Genomic DNA, 23579 nt, shown 5'->3' on the forward strand with positions numbered 1-23579 from the left:
TTTAGATTAACCATATACTCGTATCATAAGTTTATTAAAAAAAATCATTTTTATACAATACATTGTCATGTTCTTTGATGCGTGGTCAATCATCCAGATAAGAATATACTTGTAGACATGACAACACGGGCTTGATAACATGAAACACACAGACAAGAAATACAAGTCATACTGACACAGAGGACAAGAGCAGACTCACACAAAGGGACATAGATGAAAACCTAAACCAGAATAGCACTCAGCTATATCCTAACTGATAATACCAACACAAGACTAACATATTTTCAATATAATATAAGAAATCAAAAATACAAAATGAACTCAAAATACTGTGTCACAGACCCAGCCCCTGATACACAGAAACAGCAATTCGAAACAACAACATTGCAGACGTGGAAGCAGAGCAACTGTGGACGAAAGTTTCGGCCTGTCTTAGCAATGCAAAGCACCCAGCATCCAACATCAGCATGGAAGAGAGGAAGGCACTCACCTTGGATTTTGTTGAGAAGATGAGAGAGGTCATTATGGAGGCAGATGAAAGAATGGTCTCGTATGATGTTACATCTCTTTTCACGGAAGCGTTCGAAAGAGATTACAGGATGACCCCAAATTCAGCAACAGGACCACTCTCTGCAGCGACCAAGTGTGATTGCTCTTTGAACTGTCAGTATGAGGGACTTTTAAAAGTTGATGTGTACCATAAAGCAATGCATAGTGATCAGTATTTTTAAAGTTTGACTCTCATCATCAACTGGAGCACAAAATGGGTGTCATTAGGATGCCACAACACAGAGCGAACACAGATTCAATTCAATTCAATTCAATTCAATTCAATTTTATTTATATAGCGCCAAATCACAACAAAAGTCGCCTCAAGGCGCTTCATAGATACAGAGAAAAACCCAACAATCATATGACCCCCTATGAGCAAGCACTTTGGCGACAGTGGGAAGGAAGGAAAAACTCCCTTTTAACAGATGTCCACAGAAACAGCAGCCAGGGAAGCAGAAGAACATCATATCAAGAAGGCCCTGAGTAAATGTGCTTATCCCAGCAGTACATTTGTCAAAGCTGGGAAAGCACCTAAAGAAAGCTCTAGGTGATCCAGGAGATCACCTAGAGCTTAAACTGCTGTTTAAGTGAAAACCCTTAGTGTCAGGAATATCGATCCAGTTCAATTTTATTTATACAGCGCTAAATCACAACACAGTCGCCTCAGGGAGCTTTATATTGTAAAGTAGACCCTACAATAATACAACAGTTGAGATGCATTTTCTCTAAACACTGCATCTCTGTGGATTTTAAACCCTAAAACATGCAGCGCCAAAATAGGGTCTACCCCTAGGATCTGGTCCTCCGGCACAAAGTAGAGTAATATAGGAGGATTGCCATGATTTATACATTGTATCATATATACATACATACATTAAACAACCTCTGGCGAAGCGGATGGCACAGTACAGAAGAGCTAACTCGTTAGGCCAAGACTCCACAGTCTATTCACACCTACAGACCAGTAGCCACTCTTTCAACCATGAGGATGTACACATCCTGGACAGGGAGGAACGCTGGTTTGAGCGCAGAGTCAAGGAGGCCATTTACATGAAAGGGGAGAGAATAGAAATCTCTGAATAGAGGAGGGGGCCTAAGGGTACATCTTTCACCATCTTACAATGTTGTGACTGCAGACATTCCCTAACTCTCTGTGAATGGTACTCATGGTCTCAGATCAGTAGTGATTGATCAATGATCAATGAGCTTTTATCTGTGGTTGTTGATCAATGGTAACGATAATTTGCATATTAATGATCTAGAAACTGACCTCACAGCCTATTACTCGCCGGTGGTGCGAGTTTCAGTCATTGTGCAAAGGTACTGTTTATAAAGTTGGGGAAACCTGCAGACAGCTGAAACTGAAGAAGTCACTTGAATGAGTGACAAAATGTTTCTTCCACCGAATTGGCTACATCCAGATGAACAGAATCAACTTTTTGGGATAATGCCATCTTATTGTAATAAATGTAAAGTCATTTGAAGTGGTTGAGAATATATAAGCTAGATCCTGTGCTGTGGTGAAGGAGAACCATGGGTAGGACATGATGGAAACCTTCGAGCTATTTTAACTAACACCTATCAAACATTATTGCATCTCACTCTCATAACCTGTATCTCATTGTACAACTGTATAGTGACAATAAAGGAATTCTATTCTATTCTATAGCCCATGCCTGTTGTTTAAAACTTCTGACTCTGTTCTTAATGCCTCAGTCTGTCTCTTTTGAAAACTCCTTAAAATGTGTAATACATTTTTGAACTTTTTTATTGGTAAGTTGAGGCTGCCACCATAAGGGCTGATATTTTAGTTTCTGTTTCTGACCTTCTACCTCTCTGTCATTCTGCAGTTTTCAACCATTTTAAAGCCTGTGACTTTGACCCTCCAGTTCTTCCCTTGATGCTGTTACTTCTTGATTTTTTTGAGGAGATCTTTTCCTACAGTAGGTCTGGTGGTTCTTGCCATGATTAAATGCAGTGTGTCTTCTTCTGTGGTCCTTCCATATATTAAACATGCAGTAATATATATATATGTATATATATATACACACACACACACACACACACATACATATATATACATATATACATATACATACATACAGAGGCAGAGCCAGACATTTGAAACACCCGGGGCTTAGCCCTAAAGGGTAGTATGCATGTGGGATTTTTTTTTTTTTTTAATTTATTTTTTTTTTTTGGGGGGGGGGGGGGGGGGGGGGTTAGAAATGACTGAAACATTAATTGGCTCTGTTTTGAGTTTTGTTCAAAAAACAATGACTTCATATAGGGAAAAATATATATCACATATGCAGGACACCTTAAACTAGTTTTTTAATTAAGCAGCAAGGCAGAACAAAGTCGGGGCTGTATCAAGACACGTGGACTAAACTCCAATTCAACCAGACCCAGAACTGATCCGGAATTAAAACAGGACTACAACAGTTCAATATCAGGACTACTGAGGACTTAACCAAGACAGAACCAGAATCAGAACTAGATGATAGTAGCACTAAAAATCATCATAGACCTGCACTACACTTATTTTTTTAATTCTACCAAAGTACACAATTTAGATTGAGAAAAGTTTATATAATTATTTAGCCTTGTTGTGCAAACAAGCCTGCATAACTTAATAAATGTAGAATTTGAAAAATAGCAAACCTAAAAAGAAACACTAGGTACGAGATACATGAGTATGCCACACTATGCCATAAGTGAGTGGCAATTCTGAACACAAAACACTCATAACACAACAGTCAAACTAACTTGTAACCCAGGCCTTTACAATATGTTCCGGCGCATTAAACAAGAGAAACATAAGATCTTTACAATATAAAACACCTTAAGATTGTTGTGATTTGGCACTATATAAATACAATTTAATTCAATTATGTTGAATGTGAGTTTATGACTGTCTGTTATAGGTCACTGGTATTTATTTTATATATTTTTTTGAACTAATATCTTTGTTATATGCATGCCTGCCTATTTATGATTTCAACATGATCAGTAAACTTAATATAGCTTCTTTTTCAAATCATAGAAGTTAAAGTCAGAGATCCTCAATTCAGCCTTTCAAGTGTCTCACTCATCCCATCATCCCATTTTAGACCTTGTCTAAGCCCAAGGTCAGCATTAGCACAAACATGCCACTCCACACAGAATCTCAGTGAGAGATCAAATGTTAGAATAATTTCATTCATCAGGTTGTATTTTCTTATTCATCATATTGATTAGACTTGTATATTATATTCTGATTAGAATGAAGGATTATTTTCAAAATCACATATAGGTAAATTCTGTTTTAACACTCTAGAGGAAGAGAAGACATTGCAGTAACATGAAGACAATACACAAAGACCTGAAGGATGAAACAGAAGAAGGAACAATTAGACAAACACTGTGGGAATCAAACAAATAAATCCAAGAAGGAACTGAAACTAAATACAAATCAGCGCTAGGACCCCAAGCGCTTTGGGATCCTAGTAAAGCGCTATACAAATACAGGCCATTTACCATTTACCATCAATGAGCACTCACCCAGACCTCACCATCTGCCTTGCCCCCATGTCACAACCTGCCTGCGGACAAGACAAGATAAAACTCTTGCTCACTTATTGGCCATCTCCCCAGTGAACCTGCTGACATTTCCTTCTCTCGGTTTCAGTGATTCTATTCACCGGCCCCGAACCACGACTCCTTTGCCCATTTCCTGTTCATAATTGCAAGCACCTGATATAGTTTATTGTTCATGTTGTTGTATTCCAAGTGTCAAGTTTCTGTATAAGAAAGCTTTCACGTCTAGCCGCCTCAACAAAGAAGCTGTATACAAAAAGGGGACGAGCAAGCTGTATTTACTGAGAAAGCTTAGATCCTCCAATACATGCAGCAAAATGATGGAGATTTTCTGTCACCATGGCAAGCACAGCATAGATTGTGCGGCTTGCTGGTGGAGCAGTATCAGAGCTTATGGGCAATGCTGGCCATTCTCGATCAGTGCCACAAGGACACATATACAGGGAAACTGTCATATCTTATGCAGTTACTCTCTTTAATCTGTGTCCTCAGTAAACATTTTTCCTAATTACCCGTGAAAGTGATAAACATCTTTATCTTAGTAAAGCTTAAAGAATTTAGTTTCACAGCTGCTAACAAGAAAATATTAGAAACTTTTATTTGGTTATTTTTATTTGTATTAATACTTATGAGTAAAACAATTTAATCTGGTTGCCCAGAAACTAATAGAACATACAGTCTGTTTACTATAAGTGTTATTATTGTTAATTAATAAGTAATGAGTTCTTGAAATACTGGTTGAAAATTAAGTAATGCTTTCATGATATAGTGTGTCTTTGCCATGGTAGTGATCTGTGACCAAGTGAAAGTTTGTCATTATGCTGATTATTTTTGAATACTCTGTGATTCTTAGGTTCATGGTTATTTTTACGTCATGTATTAAGTATGTTTCAGTTAGTCCTGAGCTCTGTTATTTTTCAGTTTCTCTCCCTCAGATTCTAATCTTCAGGACCTGAAAACTCTTTAAATTAAATTGTCTCAGCAGGATGCAACTTTTATCAAACACTTAAATCTCATGCAGGCACCGAATGACAACACCCAGAATTTATTTCTGTGTTACTCAAATGGGGTCAGCTACTAAGCCTTTAGCAAAAGACTTCACATTCACACAGTCAGGTTGAACTACACTTTGCATCTGTTTCTCTCACTCAGATAGCTCATAGCATAAAAAAGACTTTAAAAAAAGTGAAACTTCGCACCTCTGATACGCTCACAGCATCAGGTGTAAGGTTGTGGTGGCAAAAATGCACTTCGTCAGTGGTTGTGAAATAGAGGGTGACTTCCTGACAAGATGTTGTAGTGTGAAAAAATACGTATGCACAGATGTGACAGGGAAAAACACATATAGTCAACTAGTTAGTCATCGACAAGCAATGTAGAGTTCACAAATTTAATATTTTTAAATGTTAAAAGTACAATAAATTTTTTAATCTTTTATTTTTTTTTATTAAATGTTATAGCAGGGATTGGGTGAGTGCAGAGTGAGGGGAAAAAAAATAAAAATGTAATTTTCAGCTTTCGCTTTCATCAAGAGGCTTATCTGAAAGATAACAAAAGTGTTTTTGACATTTTTCTTGTATCAGTAGGAATAGAAAAGCTGACATTTTTTAAATTGGCATCTTTGTTTGTATATAAACTGTTAAGGGAAACATTTATTTTTCAATTTAAAGTGATTAAATGTTTTTGAGTAAATCCAATTTCAGCATTATAACTCCTCCTACACAAGAGCTCTCTAAATGACTGTCTTAGCTTTGAGCTGTAATCCTGTGCACCTCTGACTTCTTCTTCTTTCTGCAGAAGAAATACCTCACTCTTCTGCCCAATTAAAAAAAAACATGTAGTTTTAATGGATGTAACACAATGAAATCCATCATTAGTGCTTCATCATTCTTGTAAAGCAAAATAAATTTGTGCTTTCTGATCAATCTGATGAATGTCTGGTATGACCTGAAACCTGTCTTCTAAATACACAGAGCACAGGACATTTTTGATTAAAAAAAAAAAAAAAAATACAGTACAAAATCAGCAGGGATCAGTGATTAGTAGGTCAACCCATATAATCTAAAATACTTTTGATGTAATTTCCTCATTTGCATTTTTTCCTCTTCAATGAATGAAGTTCAACACAGCCAGTTTTTTTTTTTTTGATTATCTCAGTTGGAGATAATAGGATATCATTTTAGTGGTTTACAACTTTCTCTGTTGGCTTTTTGCTTCAGGCTCTGTGCACACTCACAGTTAATGGGTCTTATGACTCTTCTTCTGCAAAAAGTGATCCCTATGAGTGCCACATACTCCAGTCAGACACAACAACATGTCCACTGTAATTTTGTTAACACTTATAAATTCTGCTAACTTTTTCCTTTCAAATGCCTCTAGGGCTGAGTTTCTGTGTGTTCTCTTGTACTCTTGTACTTTTAAGCTAACAGACACAAGGTGGCACCCCTCTGTCCCAGCTCACTGACCTACCAGTGACAGCTCTCTTCCTCTTACTGAAGCTGTTCTTGTCTAAATTGACACCACACTATCTCCATACACTCAGGTCATATGATGATGATAATGTGGTTATTAAAAATCTGTAAATAACACAAAATAAAATAGTAAAATAATAATGACAATGTGACATACAGTTTGCACTTAATTCAGTAGTTTTAATAGAATAGAATAATCCTTTAATTGTCCCACAAGGGGAAATTTGGTTGTAACAGCAGCAAGAAAGACACATATACAAACAAACAGTACACAAGACACAAAACAGAAATGCGCAATTTTTACATATTTACATCAAGGACGATGGTGAACATCTATGTTTGTTGGGAGCAGTTCTGATTGTATAGTCTGACAGCTGCAGGGACGAAGGACCTGCAGAAACGCTCTTTCATGCATCTAGGATGCAGCAGTCTGTCACTGAAGGAGCTCTGCAGTTCAGCAACATTTCCATGCATGGGGTTGGAGACTCTGTCCATCAGAGATGTTATTTTGGCCAGAGTCCTTCTGTCTCCCACCACCTACACTGGGTCCAGGGTGCATCCCAGAATAGAGCTGGCCTTCCTAGTGAGTTTATCCAACCTCTTCCTCTCAGCTGCCGATAAACTGCTGCTCCAACATACAACACTGTAAAAAATGATAGATGCCACCACAGAGTCATAGAAGGTCTTTAAAAGCGCTCCCTGGACTCCAAATGACCTCAGCCACCTCAGCAGGTAGAGTCTGCTCTGACCCTTCCTGTAAAGAGCATCGGTGTTGTGGCTCCAGTCTAGCTTATTGGTACCTTATAGGCCGTACCAATAAGGTACTAAAAACTTATACATAAATTGTGGTTTACTTATGCAAAAATGCAAAAATTGTAAGCCAATTTACAATACATAATCTGTATTATACTTAAAACATGCTGTAATTAAACAAATCAGTGAAAATGTGAAGATTTTAAATCGCAAATCTGAACACAACCTGCTCCAAGTGAGGTTGTGTTCAGCGTAGTGAACTGTAACCCTGAGCCAGCTCCCACTTCTAGAAGCAGAGTAAAGTCAGTCATAAAATGCATATATTAGGTATTATATACACAGTTTTAGAAAATGAGACATAAGAATTGCATGAAATCTGAAGAGGTGAGTGTGAGTTTAAACATTTAAACATATTCAGTGTCACAAATGAATACAAAATATTACTTAAAATATAAAAAGGAAATAAAATAAAGTAAATGTAACTGTCTAAAGCCAGAAACAAGGGTAATATACACTAGTGAGTGTCAAAACCATGGTCCATGGTCAACCAAGACCATTTTGCAAGTCTGTGTTTTCAAATTGGGTAAAAACTCCAAGCTTAGCAAAGGTCATACATTCGCACAGTCAGGCTTGCTCTAATCTGCATCTGTTTCAATTTATCACACTCAGTTCATAAGAAATCACAGAGAGACTTGAAAAAAAGTGAAACTTTGCGCCTCAGATGTGTTCGGATCATTGGGCGTTAGGTTATGTTGACAAAAGTTCACTTTACTGGTGGTGGACTTGCAGACAAAGAGGGTGACTTCCTGAGAAAGATCATAATCTGAACTAGTAAGCATATACAGATATGAAAAGGTGTCAAAAGTAGCAGAGTCAACTGTTAGTCATCTAGCAGCCAGGCAGGGTTCTGACATTATTTTTAGATGCTCAAAGTATTACTGAATACTGTTTCTTAATCCTAAACTGGAACATACAATGAGTGAGCTATGCCGACACATTTAAAGTAAATGGCTTTAATTTTGACTTAATGTGCACATTCGATACCTGCATAGAACATTTACTTTCATTTATCTTTCTCACCCATAGACATGAAGTACCCACATATTGAATCCAGGGATATTCAACCAACTCCTGCTACGTGCATCTTTGGGGTTTTTTGAAAGGGAAATTATTAGATTTTATGACTGAGTGAGAGTGCAGAGGAGGTCAGGCTTTGTATACATACAACTGAAACTATATTCACGATAACGAATAGATAGAAGGTTTCATTTGGTTATTTATGTTATGGTTGGACAGGCTTGGGTTTTGTTCCTGCTTTTTTCTCCGTCTACTTTGTCTCCTGTCATGTTCATGGTATTTGAGGATCAAATCCCATGAGCTGACTGGATGACTAGTGCCATTGTTCTCTACGTTGCCACTCTGTTGGTAACTAGGGCTTGCTTCTTGCTACTAAAACTTTGTGCTTTCTGAACAGTGTTCCTCCATTAACTCTCATGAGGCATGTAACAGACACTACCTGTAAAACAAACCTAAGCTTAACAGCTGGGGTAACCCATCACGACCAGACAAACCTACCAGCATCTCTCCACTGATTTCCTCACCACTCCTAAAGAAAGACAGCCTATTAACCAGTTCTCCACAACTCCAGTTGAAGGGAACAGGGAGCCCAGAAACTAATATAATAAACAGAAGGGCTTGTTTAAGGATTATTGTTGTTTACTGAAAAATTTAATGCTTAAAGAACTTGATCAAAATTAAGCAACACCACCACAGTCTAGTGTGTCTTATCAAACACAGTGCTGTCAACATTGTAACTCCTCCTACATAAGACTTCCTCCTAATGACTCTCCTAGCTTTGATCAGTCGCCCTATAATATCTGCATTTTTGGTTTCATCTCCTCTGATGCTTTTAGCAGAAGTAGTACTTCACTCATCTGTCATTTATTTTTCATGGGAGTAACACAATGGAGTGGACAATAAGTGTTACAACTTTATTGTCAGGTAAGACAGGTTTGTGCCTTCTGATTTAGTCTTTTATTCTCTAATAATTAATATCTCCAAATAGTGAAGATACAAATGACATTTAATTAAATCTGCAAGCTGTGTTTCCACTAAATAAAATCTATAAGCAAATGGAATTCCACATCTAACTGTTTTTTTTCTTCAGTTCTTTAGAAAAGCAAATGTATGTATGGTTGTTTTTTAAGTGAATATTGCTCCAATTCACTATGTTCAGAACTTAAATCAGAATTTCTGACTTTGTTGCTCTTTAGTTGTAATACAAAATTAAATAAACAAAACCCATTTAAGTAAAAAAAAAAAAGTGACACATAGTGTATACATTTTCTTGTATACCTTATATATAGATAACTATAACTACATAATCGTCCATTACATGAGACTATGACGTTCTTTCTTTTTTAATTCTCAGTATTAAATGCTGCACTTTGTTTCAACATTGATTCTGTGGCTTGGAAGACCCTGAGGAGTGCTGCTGCTGGTTTTGGCTACCAAGTGGTGCAAAGACAATCAGAGTAAGACAGAACAAAGATTATTATGTTTAATGTGGATTTGCAACTGCTATGTATTTTGTATTTTTGGAACAAACATCTCTGTTATGGCCAACAGAAATAATTAAACAAGCATACAATATTTCTGAGCTTATTGCTCTCTAGACTTACATCATTCTCATTATTATGTTATTTATTTCCTTAGTTTGCTCATCAGTGCACCACTTGAACAGTATTCACAAAATGGAAGAGGGAAAATATATACGTGCACCACCTCCTCCCCAAACTGCCAAAATATTGAATTTGAAGGTAGGTAACTGTTTGTCTTGACAGGATGTCCTGAAACTTTGACTTTCCACATCTGAGCCCAGAATTAAATTGGTTAAATCAAATCATAGTTTGAGTAGATTTCCAAAACAAATATTTTAGTATGTAACAGTAATGTAGTAAAAATTATATTACTGATGAAGTACACCAAGCAAAGAAAAGCCAATTATTAAGATTATTCTTTTTAATTTTTCAGTTGTTATAGCTGTCATGTCAAAAAGGAAAAAGTTCTTTAATTGTGGTACTTTGGAGTTGTCAAAAGTTTTTTATGAGTGTTATAACAAATGTAGAATACTTTCATTACAGCACCAGGTTTTGCAGTCAACATGTCGCTTGGTTTAACAATGAAAAGTGATCCCACGGGACAAAACACTGTGGTGAGTTGGTGAACTACAGACATTACCAGTGCTTTGTTAAAAATCACAGAGGATGAAATTCTTCTGTCCTCTGCGTCTCAAATGTTTTCTTATAGTTAGAAAATAAATCATGAGTTTGTGGCATGCCCTTATTATTTTTTTGGTGGGGAGGGGTTGAGTTACAATAACTTCAGAATATTTAATAAAGCCATGCAAAATTTTACCTTTACACGCTGAAACGAATAAAAATTAATAAAACTTGGCCTAAAGGTCTTTTTTTGTAATTCATGTTTTTACCATTTAAGCTGTGTGAAAAGCTGAATGTATTCTTTTTTTAAGATTTGGTTGATTTCATATGGAGCAAACTATTGCTTAAAGGAAATGGAAATAATCAACTCAGTGTATTAATCACAACTTAACTTTTTCTCCTCTCAGGTGTGTGGGCCAACCATTCCAAATGACTGCAATAGTATCACCATGTACAACGGTGTGTGCTTTGAGATGGATCACTCTAGTACATTTGGAACACCCAGACCTGATTTTATTCAAGGTAACAGTACACGGAGCTTGGAAAAATATACCCCAAATCATTAAAATCCTGCCTAAAAAAAACAAAAAAAACAAAAACAAAACACTTGCATTTTATACTTCATCATAGTGTCAAAATCTTTTATGTTTGTGCCTTTCTATTATTTTGTACATATTCCTCTAGTTTGCATATCTCTTCTGTTTGCTATTTATTTCTGATGTCTTTACTATTTTTTTTTCACTTACAACTGCAGAGTTGGGATTATACATGTACAATGACAATAAAAAGCTATTTTTTTCTATTCTATTCTATAAGTAAAGCTTATTTAAGTAGGTTTTACTTAGTTTTTTGAGGCAACAAGTTTGCATAATGTTTTAAGTTCTGGTAACTAATTCGATTTTTTAGTGTAATCTCTAAATCTCAGCACAACTGAAACTGTATTATGACTTTATATTTTGTATAACTGAAAGTATGTTGAAACCATTAAAAACATCTATTAACCCATTAAAATTAATTTAATTTTGAATGTATATCTTGAAAGCGTGCCCGCCCCAAGCAGACATTGCCTTTCTGTTGGATGGTTCAATCAGTGTGTCTTCTAGAGATTTTCAAACAATGAAGAAGTTTGTGAAAGATCTAATCCAGTCATTGCTTTCAATTGATACACAGGTGAGGTGCTGTAATCCTTTAAATACTAGCACGCACATAAAATAGTTTCACTATTATTTCCATTTAACTTCACAAAACATGGCTGTTTTACATGTTTTAAATATTTTTTCCCCTTCCTTTTTAGTTTTCTGTTTCCCAGTTCTCTACTTCACCACAGGTTCATTTTTACTGCACAAAATTTTCATCATCTACATCACTGGATACTACCATCAAAGAAATTAGTAAACTAGGAGGAACTACTTACACAGCGAAGGCCATCAAACATGTTGTGTAAGGGATGCAAAGATATTATTATTTATTCCCTAACTCTGTAAATCTGACCACACTGAGTACTGTGGTCCATGTGTTCAAGCTTTTTGAAAGAGACAATGAAAGACTTGTGTTTGGGGGTATTCTACTAATTGTGAGATGGCCCCAAGAAAAGCTCAATTCAAATACTTGCAAAGCTAATTTTGAAAAAAAAAAAAAAAAAACTCTAATAAATAAATTTGCTAAGTACAAAAATCTGTCTACATCGAAAGGTAATATGAAAAAGAATGATGCATGCTGAAATAATACTCAATAATTCTCAAGATGTTTGACATTAGATTTTTGTTTTTCATTTAACAGGGAAAAGGTTTTCATACCACAAAGAGGTTCCAGACCAAATGTGAAGAAGGTCTTGATAGTAATTACCGATGGGCAATCCCATGATCGAAATCATCTGCACAGTGCAGCACAGCTAGCAGAGAGTAAAAACATTGTTCGATTTGCTATTGGGGTAAGTACTTTAATTATTTAAGCTTGCAGAATGTGTAAAGTTGCTTGACCATCGGAACCAATGCTATGAAGGTTCTAATGCACTGTTTTTGTTACCAGATGAAATTATTGCGTAAGCAGGGGGTTTCCAATGCATTATGTACCTCAGCACAGCCGTATTTAATTATAGTGAGCATGTAATCATGCGTAGTATCAGAACTAGAGATGGCACGATACCACATTTTTATGTCTGATACCGATACCGATATCATAAATTTGGATATCTGCCGATACCGATATGAATCCGATATAGTGTGTTTTTTAATCAGTAAAACTGTTTTTTTAATATCTTGCTGCTTTTTGTATAAGTTCATACTCAAGTTAAAAAAAAAAACCCACTAAAGCTATTCTGTTATACCTTAATGCAAAAAATACACTGCACCCAAAATATTTCATAGTTTAGCAATACTGATCAATCTAATAAACCTACTCCATCCTCCCTATTCTGGTATTTTAAAGAGTAAGCAACCTAACTAATAGGGTTCTAAAACTCCCAGCAAAAAATAAAATAAAATAGGGAACCACCCTCCACCTCGTGATGCTTAATCGACGTAATCAACTTTAATTTGATGCAGTGTGAAAAAAAATGCACAGAAATAAATTATTTTTCAAGAGTAATTAAATAGATTCAACATCTTTCTTCAACAGAATTGCAGACTGCACAGATGGTACCTTCCCAAAGGAAAAAGTACAATAGCTTACTAGGGTATATTAGACTTAATAGTTACTATATACAGTAGGACTTCTCTACATTTTACATCAGATTAAAACTTTGGGTGTAAGATTCGGATAATTATTTATTAAAAGCTAGACTTTTAAATGAGAATAAGAAAGAAAAGTATGTCTTTGTGCCCCCCTTTTCCCTGTTAATGCCCTATCGGCCCCCCTGGATAAACTTTGCTAGATCCGCCCTCCTGGTGTAGAAAGTAATATTAAATAAATTCTAACAACAGCTTATCAAACTTAAACATGCTGCTGTTGTTCAGCCGCTGGTTTCCTCTTTCTGGTGTGAAGTGGGCGATAAACAAACAAGAGAGACGGACTTGCGACAGAAAAGCCAATCAGCTGATCATTGATCAGTTTCATGATTGAAGTAGCAGCAGGAGAGGGAGAGAGAAGAGGCAGTCGCTCCATATATCGGTTGTTAAGCTTAACGTGGGAATTCTTTATAAACATTCAGAGATGAACCTACACACTTGCTTTACTTCTCTCTGGGATCACTTCCTCGGAGATGAAATGCTGGATTGCTAGCGAGGCTACAAATACACACAGCTGCTCTATCACATGACGCATACTGCTCCGAGGTGCTACGGTTATGAGCCGAGTTACGCTGTGTCGCAAGTTTTTTGAGGTGCTTTTTTGATATTTAATGGATCGGATTACATTTTTTATTTCCCTCCGATATCCGATCCAGTAATTTACGTCAGTATCAGATCGATACCGATACTTAATATCGGATCAGTCCATCTCTAATCAGAACCCAAACATATTTCTAACAAATAATGCATAATTCCTGTCTGTAAATGATATATTATAATGGGGGTGAAAACCTTAAGTTTATGACTGTATTTTATTAAAGGGACCAAATCATTTTGCATAGCATGACAATGCAAACATAATTTCCCAACAAACCTAGGTGGGGAATGCATTTACTAAAACTGAAGCAAAACGAGAACTGCACACCATTGCATCATCTCCTTCAGACAAACACGTGTTTCAAGTGAAGAACTTCAACGCACTTGAATTAATAAGACAGAATCTGCAGGAGAAAATTTTCTCCATTGAAGGTACAAACATGAATTTATTGCTAGATTTTTGTTTCCTTTATTGGTTTGTTATCCTACTGATTGACTAAAATAACATACATTGTAAATACATTGTATTAACCTTTTTATTTACTATATTACTTTATTGTGTCATGGCAAAATATCTCATCACTATACATTATTGAAACTGAACACTAATTGCCACTTCAAACCTAATGAAAGGATTGAAAGAATTAACTTGTAAATGTTGTATTGTCTCTCTTTTTTACCTTCTAGTTTATTTTTGTGTTTATAATAAATAGCAAAAAAAAATCATTTGAAACTATTACTTGAAGCATAATGAATTTGTATTTACAAAATTTGCAAAGTGAAATTTGTTTTATGTGTTTTATCATCTTGTTTTTTATGTTACAGGATCTCAAAGCAGTGGAGAGTCACTGAAAATGGAAATGTCTCAAGAGGGATTCAGTGCAATTTATGTGCCTGAGGTAATTAAAACCACCTGAAACTCACCAGACAGTCTAGTCATAGAAAGAGAGATTCCTGTGTGCCCCATTTTGTGACGTAAAGGCAAACAGACAGTTATACAACTGAACACAGTCCAGATTTTAAATGCAAAGTAAATTGTATTTTAAATGTATTTTCTGTCTGCACTGTAGGGAATTCAAATGTCTATTGTTGGTGCAAACCAGTGGAAGGGAGGCTACGTGCAATACACAACAGAGGGCCAGAAAGTGAAAACATATGAGGATGTGTCTTTGGAGCCTGACAGTTATCTTGGTAGTTTTTAACAATTGAATTCATATATCTGTCTTTGTGTGTATAGCTCTACTGCAATTAATTGACCAAAACACTTGTATCAGTTTGCAAAATGGAAAAAGGCACAATAAGGAGTCTTTCCCTTTTGACTACCTAAATTCTAGGTTACTCAATGGCAATTGTTATAACCAAAAATGGCACACTTACAATTGTTGGTGCTCCAAGATATGAACACAGAGGAGTGGTGGTCGCTGTTAACAGACAAAGCTTTGAAAACCAAAAGATTGAGCCCTTTTCATCACAGGTATGTACTTACAGCAATACAGATCTGAATTACATTGTAAACTGTACATAAAATATTTCCTAAAACAAAAGCTTTTGATTAAAGAAAACATGAATCATTTCATCAATAATGTGTTTCTTACACAGTATCAGACTGGTGAATATTTCGGGGCAGAGGTGTGTACCATGGACATAAATAATGATGACATCACTGATCTAATCTTCATATCAGCCCCAATGTACATGGAGCCTGATAGAGAGGGAAGAGTTTATGTTTGCAGATTAACTGGTTTGGTAAATTGCATTTTAACTACTGCCATGGAATTAATCAGTTTATTTGTATACTTTTTAATGGCCATAAAAAACACTCTCACTTTCCTCCTTTTAGTTTGTGGAGTGTAATTTTGATGATCCATTAGTACTAAGAGGACATGCAGCTGTCAAAGGAAGGTTCGGCTCTTCTCTTGCTGTGCTGCCTGATCTAAACTCAGATGGATTCAGGGATTTGGCAGTTGGAGCACCTTTGGAGAATAATGGTGAAGGCAGCATCTACATATTCCACAGTGAAGGAGGAGGAAGAATCAGTCCTACTTACTCACAGGTACACAGCATCAAAGAACTCACAAGATGACTGAAATCATCTACCATGTAAATCCAATATCTAAACAATCTGCAGTTTAATTAAAATATGTCCATGTATGCAGAGAATTACTGGCTCTGAGGTCCAGTCAGGACTAAAGTTCTTTGGCCTGTCAATCAGTCAGTCGTCGTTTGACCAGAGTGGTGATGGACTTCCTGATTTAGCGGTGGGTTCAAAGGGCACAGTTGTCTTACTGAGGTAAGTCCAAGATACTCCAGTCATGCACTATTGTTGTCTGTCGTAATTCTACAATCTTTGTTGATGGTCCAACTTAGTAAATACACTAATTGTATAAAGTTCAGGTCAGTTTGTATGCTCAATACTCTAAGAGGAGTGCATATTAAGTTGGTCACAAATGATCAGGTTTTTCATGATAAGGGATTATTGAATTTTAATTGCATACAGCTATCATATTATATGAAGGTTTGTTTTAAAATCCTCACAGACCATTGGCATTTTTGGAATTGACTTACCACAAGATAAGAAGTGCTCTGCTGATTAAAGGCGCAATAAATATGGCTGATTAAGCACAGCTCCTGTGGGTTTCATTCAAATCTCAAAATGAAATATGAAATGCATAACAGTAGCCTTTTCCTAACAAACATGAACAAATGCATACATTACCCGAAAGCAGAAGATGTCATAAAAAGGGCGGTTAGTTCAGAAGACCATAATTTTCAAATCGTTCTTATTTAGTGAGGCTATTACCATGATAAAGTTGCACCACTGGAACATAAGAGTGATAATCTTAAAAAAGCGGTAATGTTCTAAAACTTTGAAATGTTGGTAAAGCAAATATTTGACTGATGCTAATTCACGGTAAAACACCAAAATTGAAGGGCAGCTTTTAGTTTGGTACTATTTAAAGAGCCAAATCTTGTTCTCATTTGTTTTCCTACTCTCCAGATCAAGACCCATAGTACTGGTTGAAGCTGACGTGTCATTCAGCCCAAACCGAATTCCTACTCAGAATGTAGACTGCTCAAAACCATTGGAGAACACAGCTGAAATCTGTTTTACTATGAGTTCAATATCTACAGTCAACACAGGTTCATCATTCTCCTTGTTTTCTCTGAACTACAAAGCCACTGTCCAGCAATTTAACTTTTTATTTATTTATGTACATTTGCAGCATTGAAATCAAACACTCATTTATTCCAGCTCAAGTGAGGATTAATTATACTTTAACACTGGATGCCACTCGCAAGCCTCCAAAAAACCGAGCTTACAGCATTGGGAAACAACAAGAGGAGTCCAGATCAGTTATTATTGACTTAAGAAGAAAAAAGTGTTCAACTATAAAATTTCTTATTGAGGTAAAGCCTAACAACAATATCAGATAAAAATGCTTTGACCAATTCATCAAACAAAAGATTTTGTTTAATGAATTTTATTTTTAAGACTCGACCAAATCTGAATTTAAACTTAACACTGCTCCCTTCTTGCAGGCCTGTCCAGAAGATGCTCTTAATGAACTTTCCAATTATCTTGAATTTTTGTTTTATGGGTTGCCCTCCAACACAAATCTCAGACCAAGTCTTTCCCCGCAAGCTCAAACAACAACAATTTATCCAGTAAGTGAACTTTAAAAAACAAACACCAGACACCTCTTAGCTGGTGCTTGCTAAAGGATGTGGTAAATGTCTCCATTTGACTCAAAAAGTGAGAAAGAAAATGAAAGAATGTGTACTTTGTATCAGATCAGAGAGCGGCTTTTTGACTTCATAGTCACTATAGGCCACATTACTGGCACCATAGCCAGAAAGAATTTGACCCTCCCATGCCTGGATGTAGCTGCTAGTCCAGTTTCCTCACGAATGGGGCAAGCTAGGAGCTAAGCAAAAAGGTCTGGGTTAGCTCCACACCTAGCAAGAAAGAGCCATGTACTACTGTGGGAAGTTCCATCCTCTTCCTCAAGACATTCTCTATCCTGAATGAGGATGATTTCCTCAAAATATAAATATGAAAAAAAAAAGACATTTGATTCGCCTAAACAATGTTTTATTTTGTCGGTAAATATTATATTTAGTATATGCTTTTTACATCATGTCATCTTTCACAGTTGGGGTTTGAGATTAACTGCAGGACTGACAACAAATGTGTTGATAACCTGAAAGTGGATTTCAACTTCACCAGGTGAGTTGATCTACTGAGAATCTTCCTACATAAACAGATCACAAGAATGTCTACTTAATATCCCCTTTTGCATCAATTTATGTCCCCTCAATACAAATTTTAAGTGCTTTGTTAAAGCTTTAACTCCCCCAGCCCCAATTTCCATAATGTACCGTTAATAAAACCAGAAAAACTGATGACAGCCTCAATGGTTCTTTACGTCAGCAAATTTGAGCATAACTCAATAAATTAGAAAGGTAAAAATATATTCCCACATTGCACCCGTGGCCCTTTGATGCATGTCTTCCTCTTTTCTGTCTACTCTTCATTGTTAAGCTACTGAATAAAGACAAATAGTCTGAAAACAAATCTTAAAATAGCATGTTAGCATTGGGCTGAAAGCTGAATACGATGGCGCTTCAATAACTTTTGTGTTGCAGCAGTCTTATTTTACCCCCTTTCCTCTGATCCTCATTCAAACTACCAGATCCTCAGAGGTTAAAGTGGGCATTGATGAGCTTCTGAATGTCACAGTCACAGTGGAGAACAGAGGAGAAAACTCCTACAACAGTCGTGTTATTCTCACATACCCAGCTGGACTCTCCTACAGGAAGTTCACCATTCAGCAGGTAAGACACCAGGATCAAGTCTGTATCAGTTCATCACTGATCTGCTGCTCTTCCAATCCATTCAGTAGTCATTTTGTTTCTAATAAAAGGGAAGAATTGAGTGCAACTCTTTGGACGGTGAAGATGGTTTATCTCGAGGAAGGACAGACTGCACTATTGACAAGCCAATTTTCAAGAACAAAACTAAGGTGAGCTTTATACTTTTTCTCTGTATAGAATATCTTTTCTCACTCCTTTATTTTCCACTTTTACACAGTTTACAGACAAATAGGAGTCATTCTTATCGCTCTCATTCAATTAAGGCTTGCTTCATTGTCTCCTATGGGATTGACACCAACAGTCAACTTGAGAGGAAGATCTTTGTCACTGTGAATGCCAGCAGGTACTGTTCATTTTGCTACAGGTACTCCTCATTAAAACAATAGTCCAATAGATACAGTACAAATAATTTATTTTCTCTCTTTCAGTGGAAATCAGGAGCATGCCACAACAAGTGAACTCTACAAAAAGAAATGGGTTTATGTGAAATACAGCATTTTTATGACATTTGAAAAGTATGTGTTTTTCTAACTTTAATGGGGAAAAGTGTATTTTTTTTACATGGCATTTAATATTTCAAATATACCTGTTTAGCTCCCTCAGCTACAACAATTTTACATTTGGGATGAACGATTTGCAGAAACCAGTCCATCAATCGGTCAAGGTGAAATACAACTTCTGCATATGTCTGTAGTTCAAAAGTTCATTGTATGATGTAGACCTAACTATACTGCTGGGTTATACTTTTGTTTTTCAATTTTAGGTTACAAATGATATCAGAGTGCTAAATTTCACTGTGGTGATCAGGGTTCCAGTGAAGCTTGGTGAAAAAGACATTTGGGTGGATTTGAGCAGTCTAAGGGTAATATGTGTTTGAGAATTGATAGTTACAGACTCAAAAATGACCTATGCTTGTGTGAAGATGAAGATGGGTTTAGAGAAATTAAAATAAAACCAAACGTATATAAATAAAACATATATCTCAGATTGCAGAATGTCAGAGAGGAACTGATGAAGAACCACCTGTGAAAGTTTTTGTTCCTGAGATACAAAAAAATAAAGTTGTGGTACGTATACCTCTGCCTTTACCTGTTGAAATTTAACCAAAGTGTATTGTTAAAATTAACATTACACTGGATCAAAACTTGTGTTGCATTTAGTCTTCTTTAAATGACCCACAGGACTGCTCTGTAGCCAAGTGCAGACTGTTCAAGTGCAGCACATCCATGGGAATACGGGAGAGTAGGACATACGAAATCTCTGCCAACCTCAGCTCAGGATGGATAGAGCAGGTAACTGACAGGAATTTTATGTTCAATTATTCATTAATATTTTTTATTTTTACAGATGATTATGTAGCAGTAACTTGTTAAATCTTTTGATAAAATCATTCCTTGTTAAATCAAGCAACACCTAATTTATCCCCAATTTATTTCACTTTTTTTTTTCTTAGATTGGACTTCAATCTGCCAAATTCCTCTTAACCAGCACAGCCACTCTGGAGTACAACAAAAAACAGTACATCTACTTTGCATCAGGGCCTAACAGTAATCCTCCTGTTCGCAAGGTGATTGGAAATTGCTTTCTCTTGTTTTCTCGTTTCAGTTATATAATAGTTTAAATTTATTCACTGTCTATTAACTTGTCTGTCAGATTGAAGCAGAGGTAGAAGTGTATCCTCAGCCAAATTTCACCAAAGAGATCATTGGAGGATCCCTGGGAGGGCTGGCTTTTCTAGCTTTACTCACTGCTGGCCTGTATAAGGTAAGTTCGATTTTTTTTTCAGTCAGTGTCACAGCCTCAAAGTTAGTATAGAAAACATCTAGTTAAAAAAAAAAATTATTATATTCACTCATGTAGCTTGGTTATTTTCATTCCTTTTTATTGCCACAAATGACTGATGCATTTTTATGTTGTTTTTTTTTACTCCCAGTTGGGATTTTTCAAGAGCAAATACAAATGGATGATAAATGAAAATGAAGAAGACAGTCCAGGTCCAGGGACTGATGCAGCTGCAAAATCCGCTGAATAGCAAGGATCACGTTTGTAGTCTTGATGCTCTAAATCTTTCATTACATTTTATTAATAAAAATGATGCCCGGAAATGTCCAAATGCTTGTGGTGTCTAAACTACATCACTCCTTGACTAATTGACCAAAATAAAAATGTTTCTACCTAGTTGTCAGGACCATCAAAACAGGATCCCAAAAATAAACCTAAAGGCAAAATCTTTTTCAGGACTTCAAACGTGTTCAGATTAAACCTGTTCCAACTGACAACTACAATTTTCTTGAGCAGAAAAAAAACCATTCAAATGATCATGTTTTGGAAAATGTGTGAAATTCAACTGAGATGCTTAAAATTGTGTAATGTTGCTTGTTTTATTCGGGAATAAAGATATTTTCAGCTTTGTGTTATAAAATTACACCCCTGTCCCCTCAATGTAAATGAGGGTCTTCCATCCATTACTCCATTATTCATATTTCACAGTACTCAATACAGCTATAGATCCAGATGGTAGATTCCTAATCATTAAATTATCTATACTTAACAAAAAAGCTATGTATTGTAAGTGTACATGGCCCAAATGTTGTTGAACCCTTCCATGTTTTTTTAGTGCACTCTCTGAACACCTAGATTGCGCACTTGTTCCTGGGGGCAACCTCAACTTTGGACTAAATGAAGAAATGTATATGCTCAATACAGCAGGAACTGAGGATAACTGGGAATCCACAAATATAATTAAACCTCACATGAGCGATTTCAGACCTTGCGATGCATGGCGCTTCCTTCACCCCAACCGTAAAGAATATACTTTCCTCTCACATGTCCATCACTCCTACTCTCATCTGGATTATTTCCTAGTCAGCAGCTCACTGTTGAGTGACATTTAAGACACTGAGATAGACCCTACAGCTGTCAGTAATCATGCTCATGTATCTTTAATACCAACACATAAAAAACATTCTGCCAGGTAAAAACTGGAGATTTAATACATGATTGCTAACCCTAACCTCAATAATAAGGCTCCATGTCCAGATGGATTTCCAGCAGAATTCTACAAAGAATTCTGGACAATTTTGGTACCAATATTCCACAGAACATTGCAGGAAATAAAGAAAAATGGCAGACTACGACCAAATAAGAATTCTGCCAACATCAGTCTCATGCTAAAACCAGCCAAAGACCCTATATTTCCCCTCAAACTATCGTCCAATATCCCTTATTAATTAAAGAAGAGATTTAAGATATTAAAGAGATAGGAAAGATAACCCCCTTCTTAAAACAACCTGATCAAACCGCTTTCATAGGCACTCACCACCTAGATTACTTAATTTAATAGACTACTCATGTAGTAAAAACACTGAAAGAACAATATTGTCTCTAGATGCAGAAAAAGCATTTGACAGATTTGGAAGCTGGAAATTTTTGTTTAATTATGTGGGCTAAAGAAAATAAAGTTATAGACTATATTTATATGAAACATGTGTATACTTACTACATGACTACATTTGAAGTATTTTAACCATTTTAACCATTAACCAAGCATCCAAAACAGCTTTTTTGAAACACTGCTCTGAAGTTTGTTTCAAAACACCCAGGTCACATGACCACGACCAAACCACAGTGTTTCCACCCAGATTTGACAGGTGACGTACCCGCTGCTTGTAGCCATTGGGTGGCACCAGGACTTTTTTTTTTACTAACCAGAGTCATTTGCGATGACTGAAGTAATGTTTTGGATATGACTGCTTCTATTTCTTACACACGCATTACAAGAAAATAATAACTTGTCTTTCATTATTCTTTTTGCGGTGGATTGCGAAGACCAAGAGCCATGGATAATCCAAAGATTTAAACACTGTAATCGACTGAATATTATATAGATATAATAAGGCATATATATGAGAGAAAGTGCAACATTCCTGGGTGAGCTCCATTCACTCATTTCAGAACAGAGAGAGTGGTACAATAAATTCATGAAAATCTCTCAATAAAAAACAGCCTCCACTTTCAACAAGAAAACAAAAACAACTCCGCCTCCATCTGATCTCTAGTTTTTTTTCTACTTTCAAAAGAAGTTAATTTTTTTTCCTTATAAACAGGAGGCTTGCAGGTTCACTATAACCAGGACTTCAGACTCAGTAAAACATCATGTCAGTCTTGCAAGATACAGCATCCACAGAACTTTGTACTGAAATTTTGTCAATTTTCTGTTTAATATATTTTTTAACGCTATGCCAGCTTCTAGCTTTGTTTGCCAGTGTGTGGAACAAACCTGATGACATGAAAACATAGAAAGCTTAAGAGTTAACAAAACACATGCAAGGTTTGAGGGCTGTGACCAAAGCAGAACAAAAAAAAGCCAACAGAGCCCAAAAAATGCTTCAAACTGTGATGTTATAACAGGAAACACAGCAGTCTTTTCTCTGTATGTTTTACTTTATAAATTGATTTATTGTGCCCAGCACAAATGTTGACAGAGGGAGAATTTTGCTGACAACAACAGCCTCAATATTTTTCTTTCTTTATGCAGGGATTTCTCCCAAGCATGTGTTAATCACAATTATTGACAGTCGGGCATAATAAGTAACTTTGCTTGGAATTGTGCAGGGCTTTTCTGTATCACAGTTTCACAGAAGAGCATTATCAAGATATGGCAATGGCCAAATTGGCAAGCAGGTGTCACTGTGGAGATGGATTTCAGATTGTATCACACCTTGAAACAATTCCAGCACAAATGCTTCGAATATTTTGGTGTTTCACGAAGCCTTGCTTTGCCGATCACTAGGAACAGGTACAAA

The 23579-nt window shown here is 36.2% G+C and overlaps 1 protein-coding gene across 1 annotated transcript; it reads left to right on the forward strand.

The window, feature by feature from the left end:
- The first annotated feature begins 9319 nt into the window (after positions 1 to 9319).
- Positions 9320 to 21137, forward strand: LOC146381703 (integrin alpha-M-like). Its single transcript, XM_084937807.1, has 30 exons — positions 9320 to 9356; positions 9787 to 9889; positions 10071 to 10174; positions 10499 to 10569; positions 10984 to 11098; positions 11619 to 11746; positions 11871 to 12016; positions 12356 to 12506; positions 14181 to 14331; positions 14725 to 14798; positions 14970 to 15090; positions 15234 to 15373; positions 15499 to 15645; positions 15740 to 15952; positions 16056 to 16189; positions 16898 to 17040; positions 17153 to 17307; positions 17440 to 17565; positions 18054 to 18127; positions 18594 to 18735; positions 18825 to 18923; positions 19038 to 19117; positions 19203 to 19289; positions 19369 to 19438; positions 19538 to 19636; positions 19761 to 19841; positions 19956 to 20066; positions 20228 to 20341; positions 20428 to 20538; positions 20708 to 21137. Exons 1-30 carry the CDS (start codon positions 9320 to 9322, stop codon positions 20804 to 20806), a joined length of 3426 nt encoding a protein of 1141 aa, XP_084793933.1. The 3' UTR covers positions 20807 to 21137.
- The last annotated feature ends 2442 nt before the right edge of the window (positions 21138 to 23579 follow it).

This window comes from Perissodus microlepis, chromosome 8 (assembly GCF_051167445.1).
Source record: "Perissodus microlepis isolate ML-2025 ecotype Zambia chromosome 8, ASM5116744v1, whole genome shotgun sequence".
NCBI lineage: Eukaryota > Metazoa > Chordata > Actinopteri > Cichliformes > Cichlidae > Perissodus > Perissodus microlepis.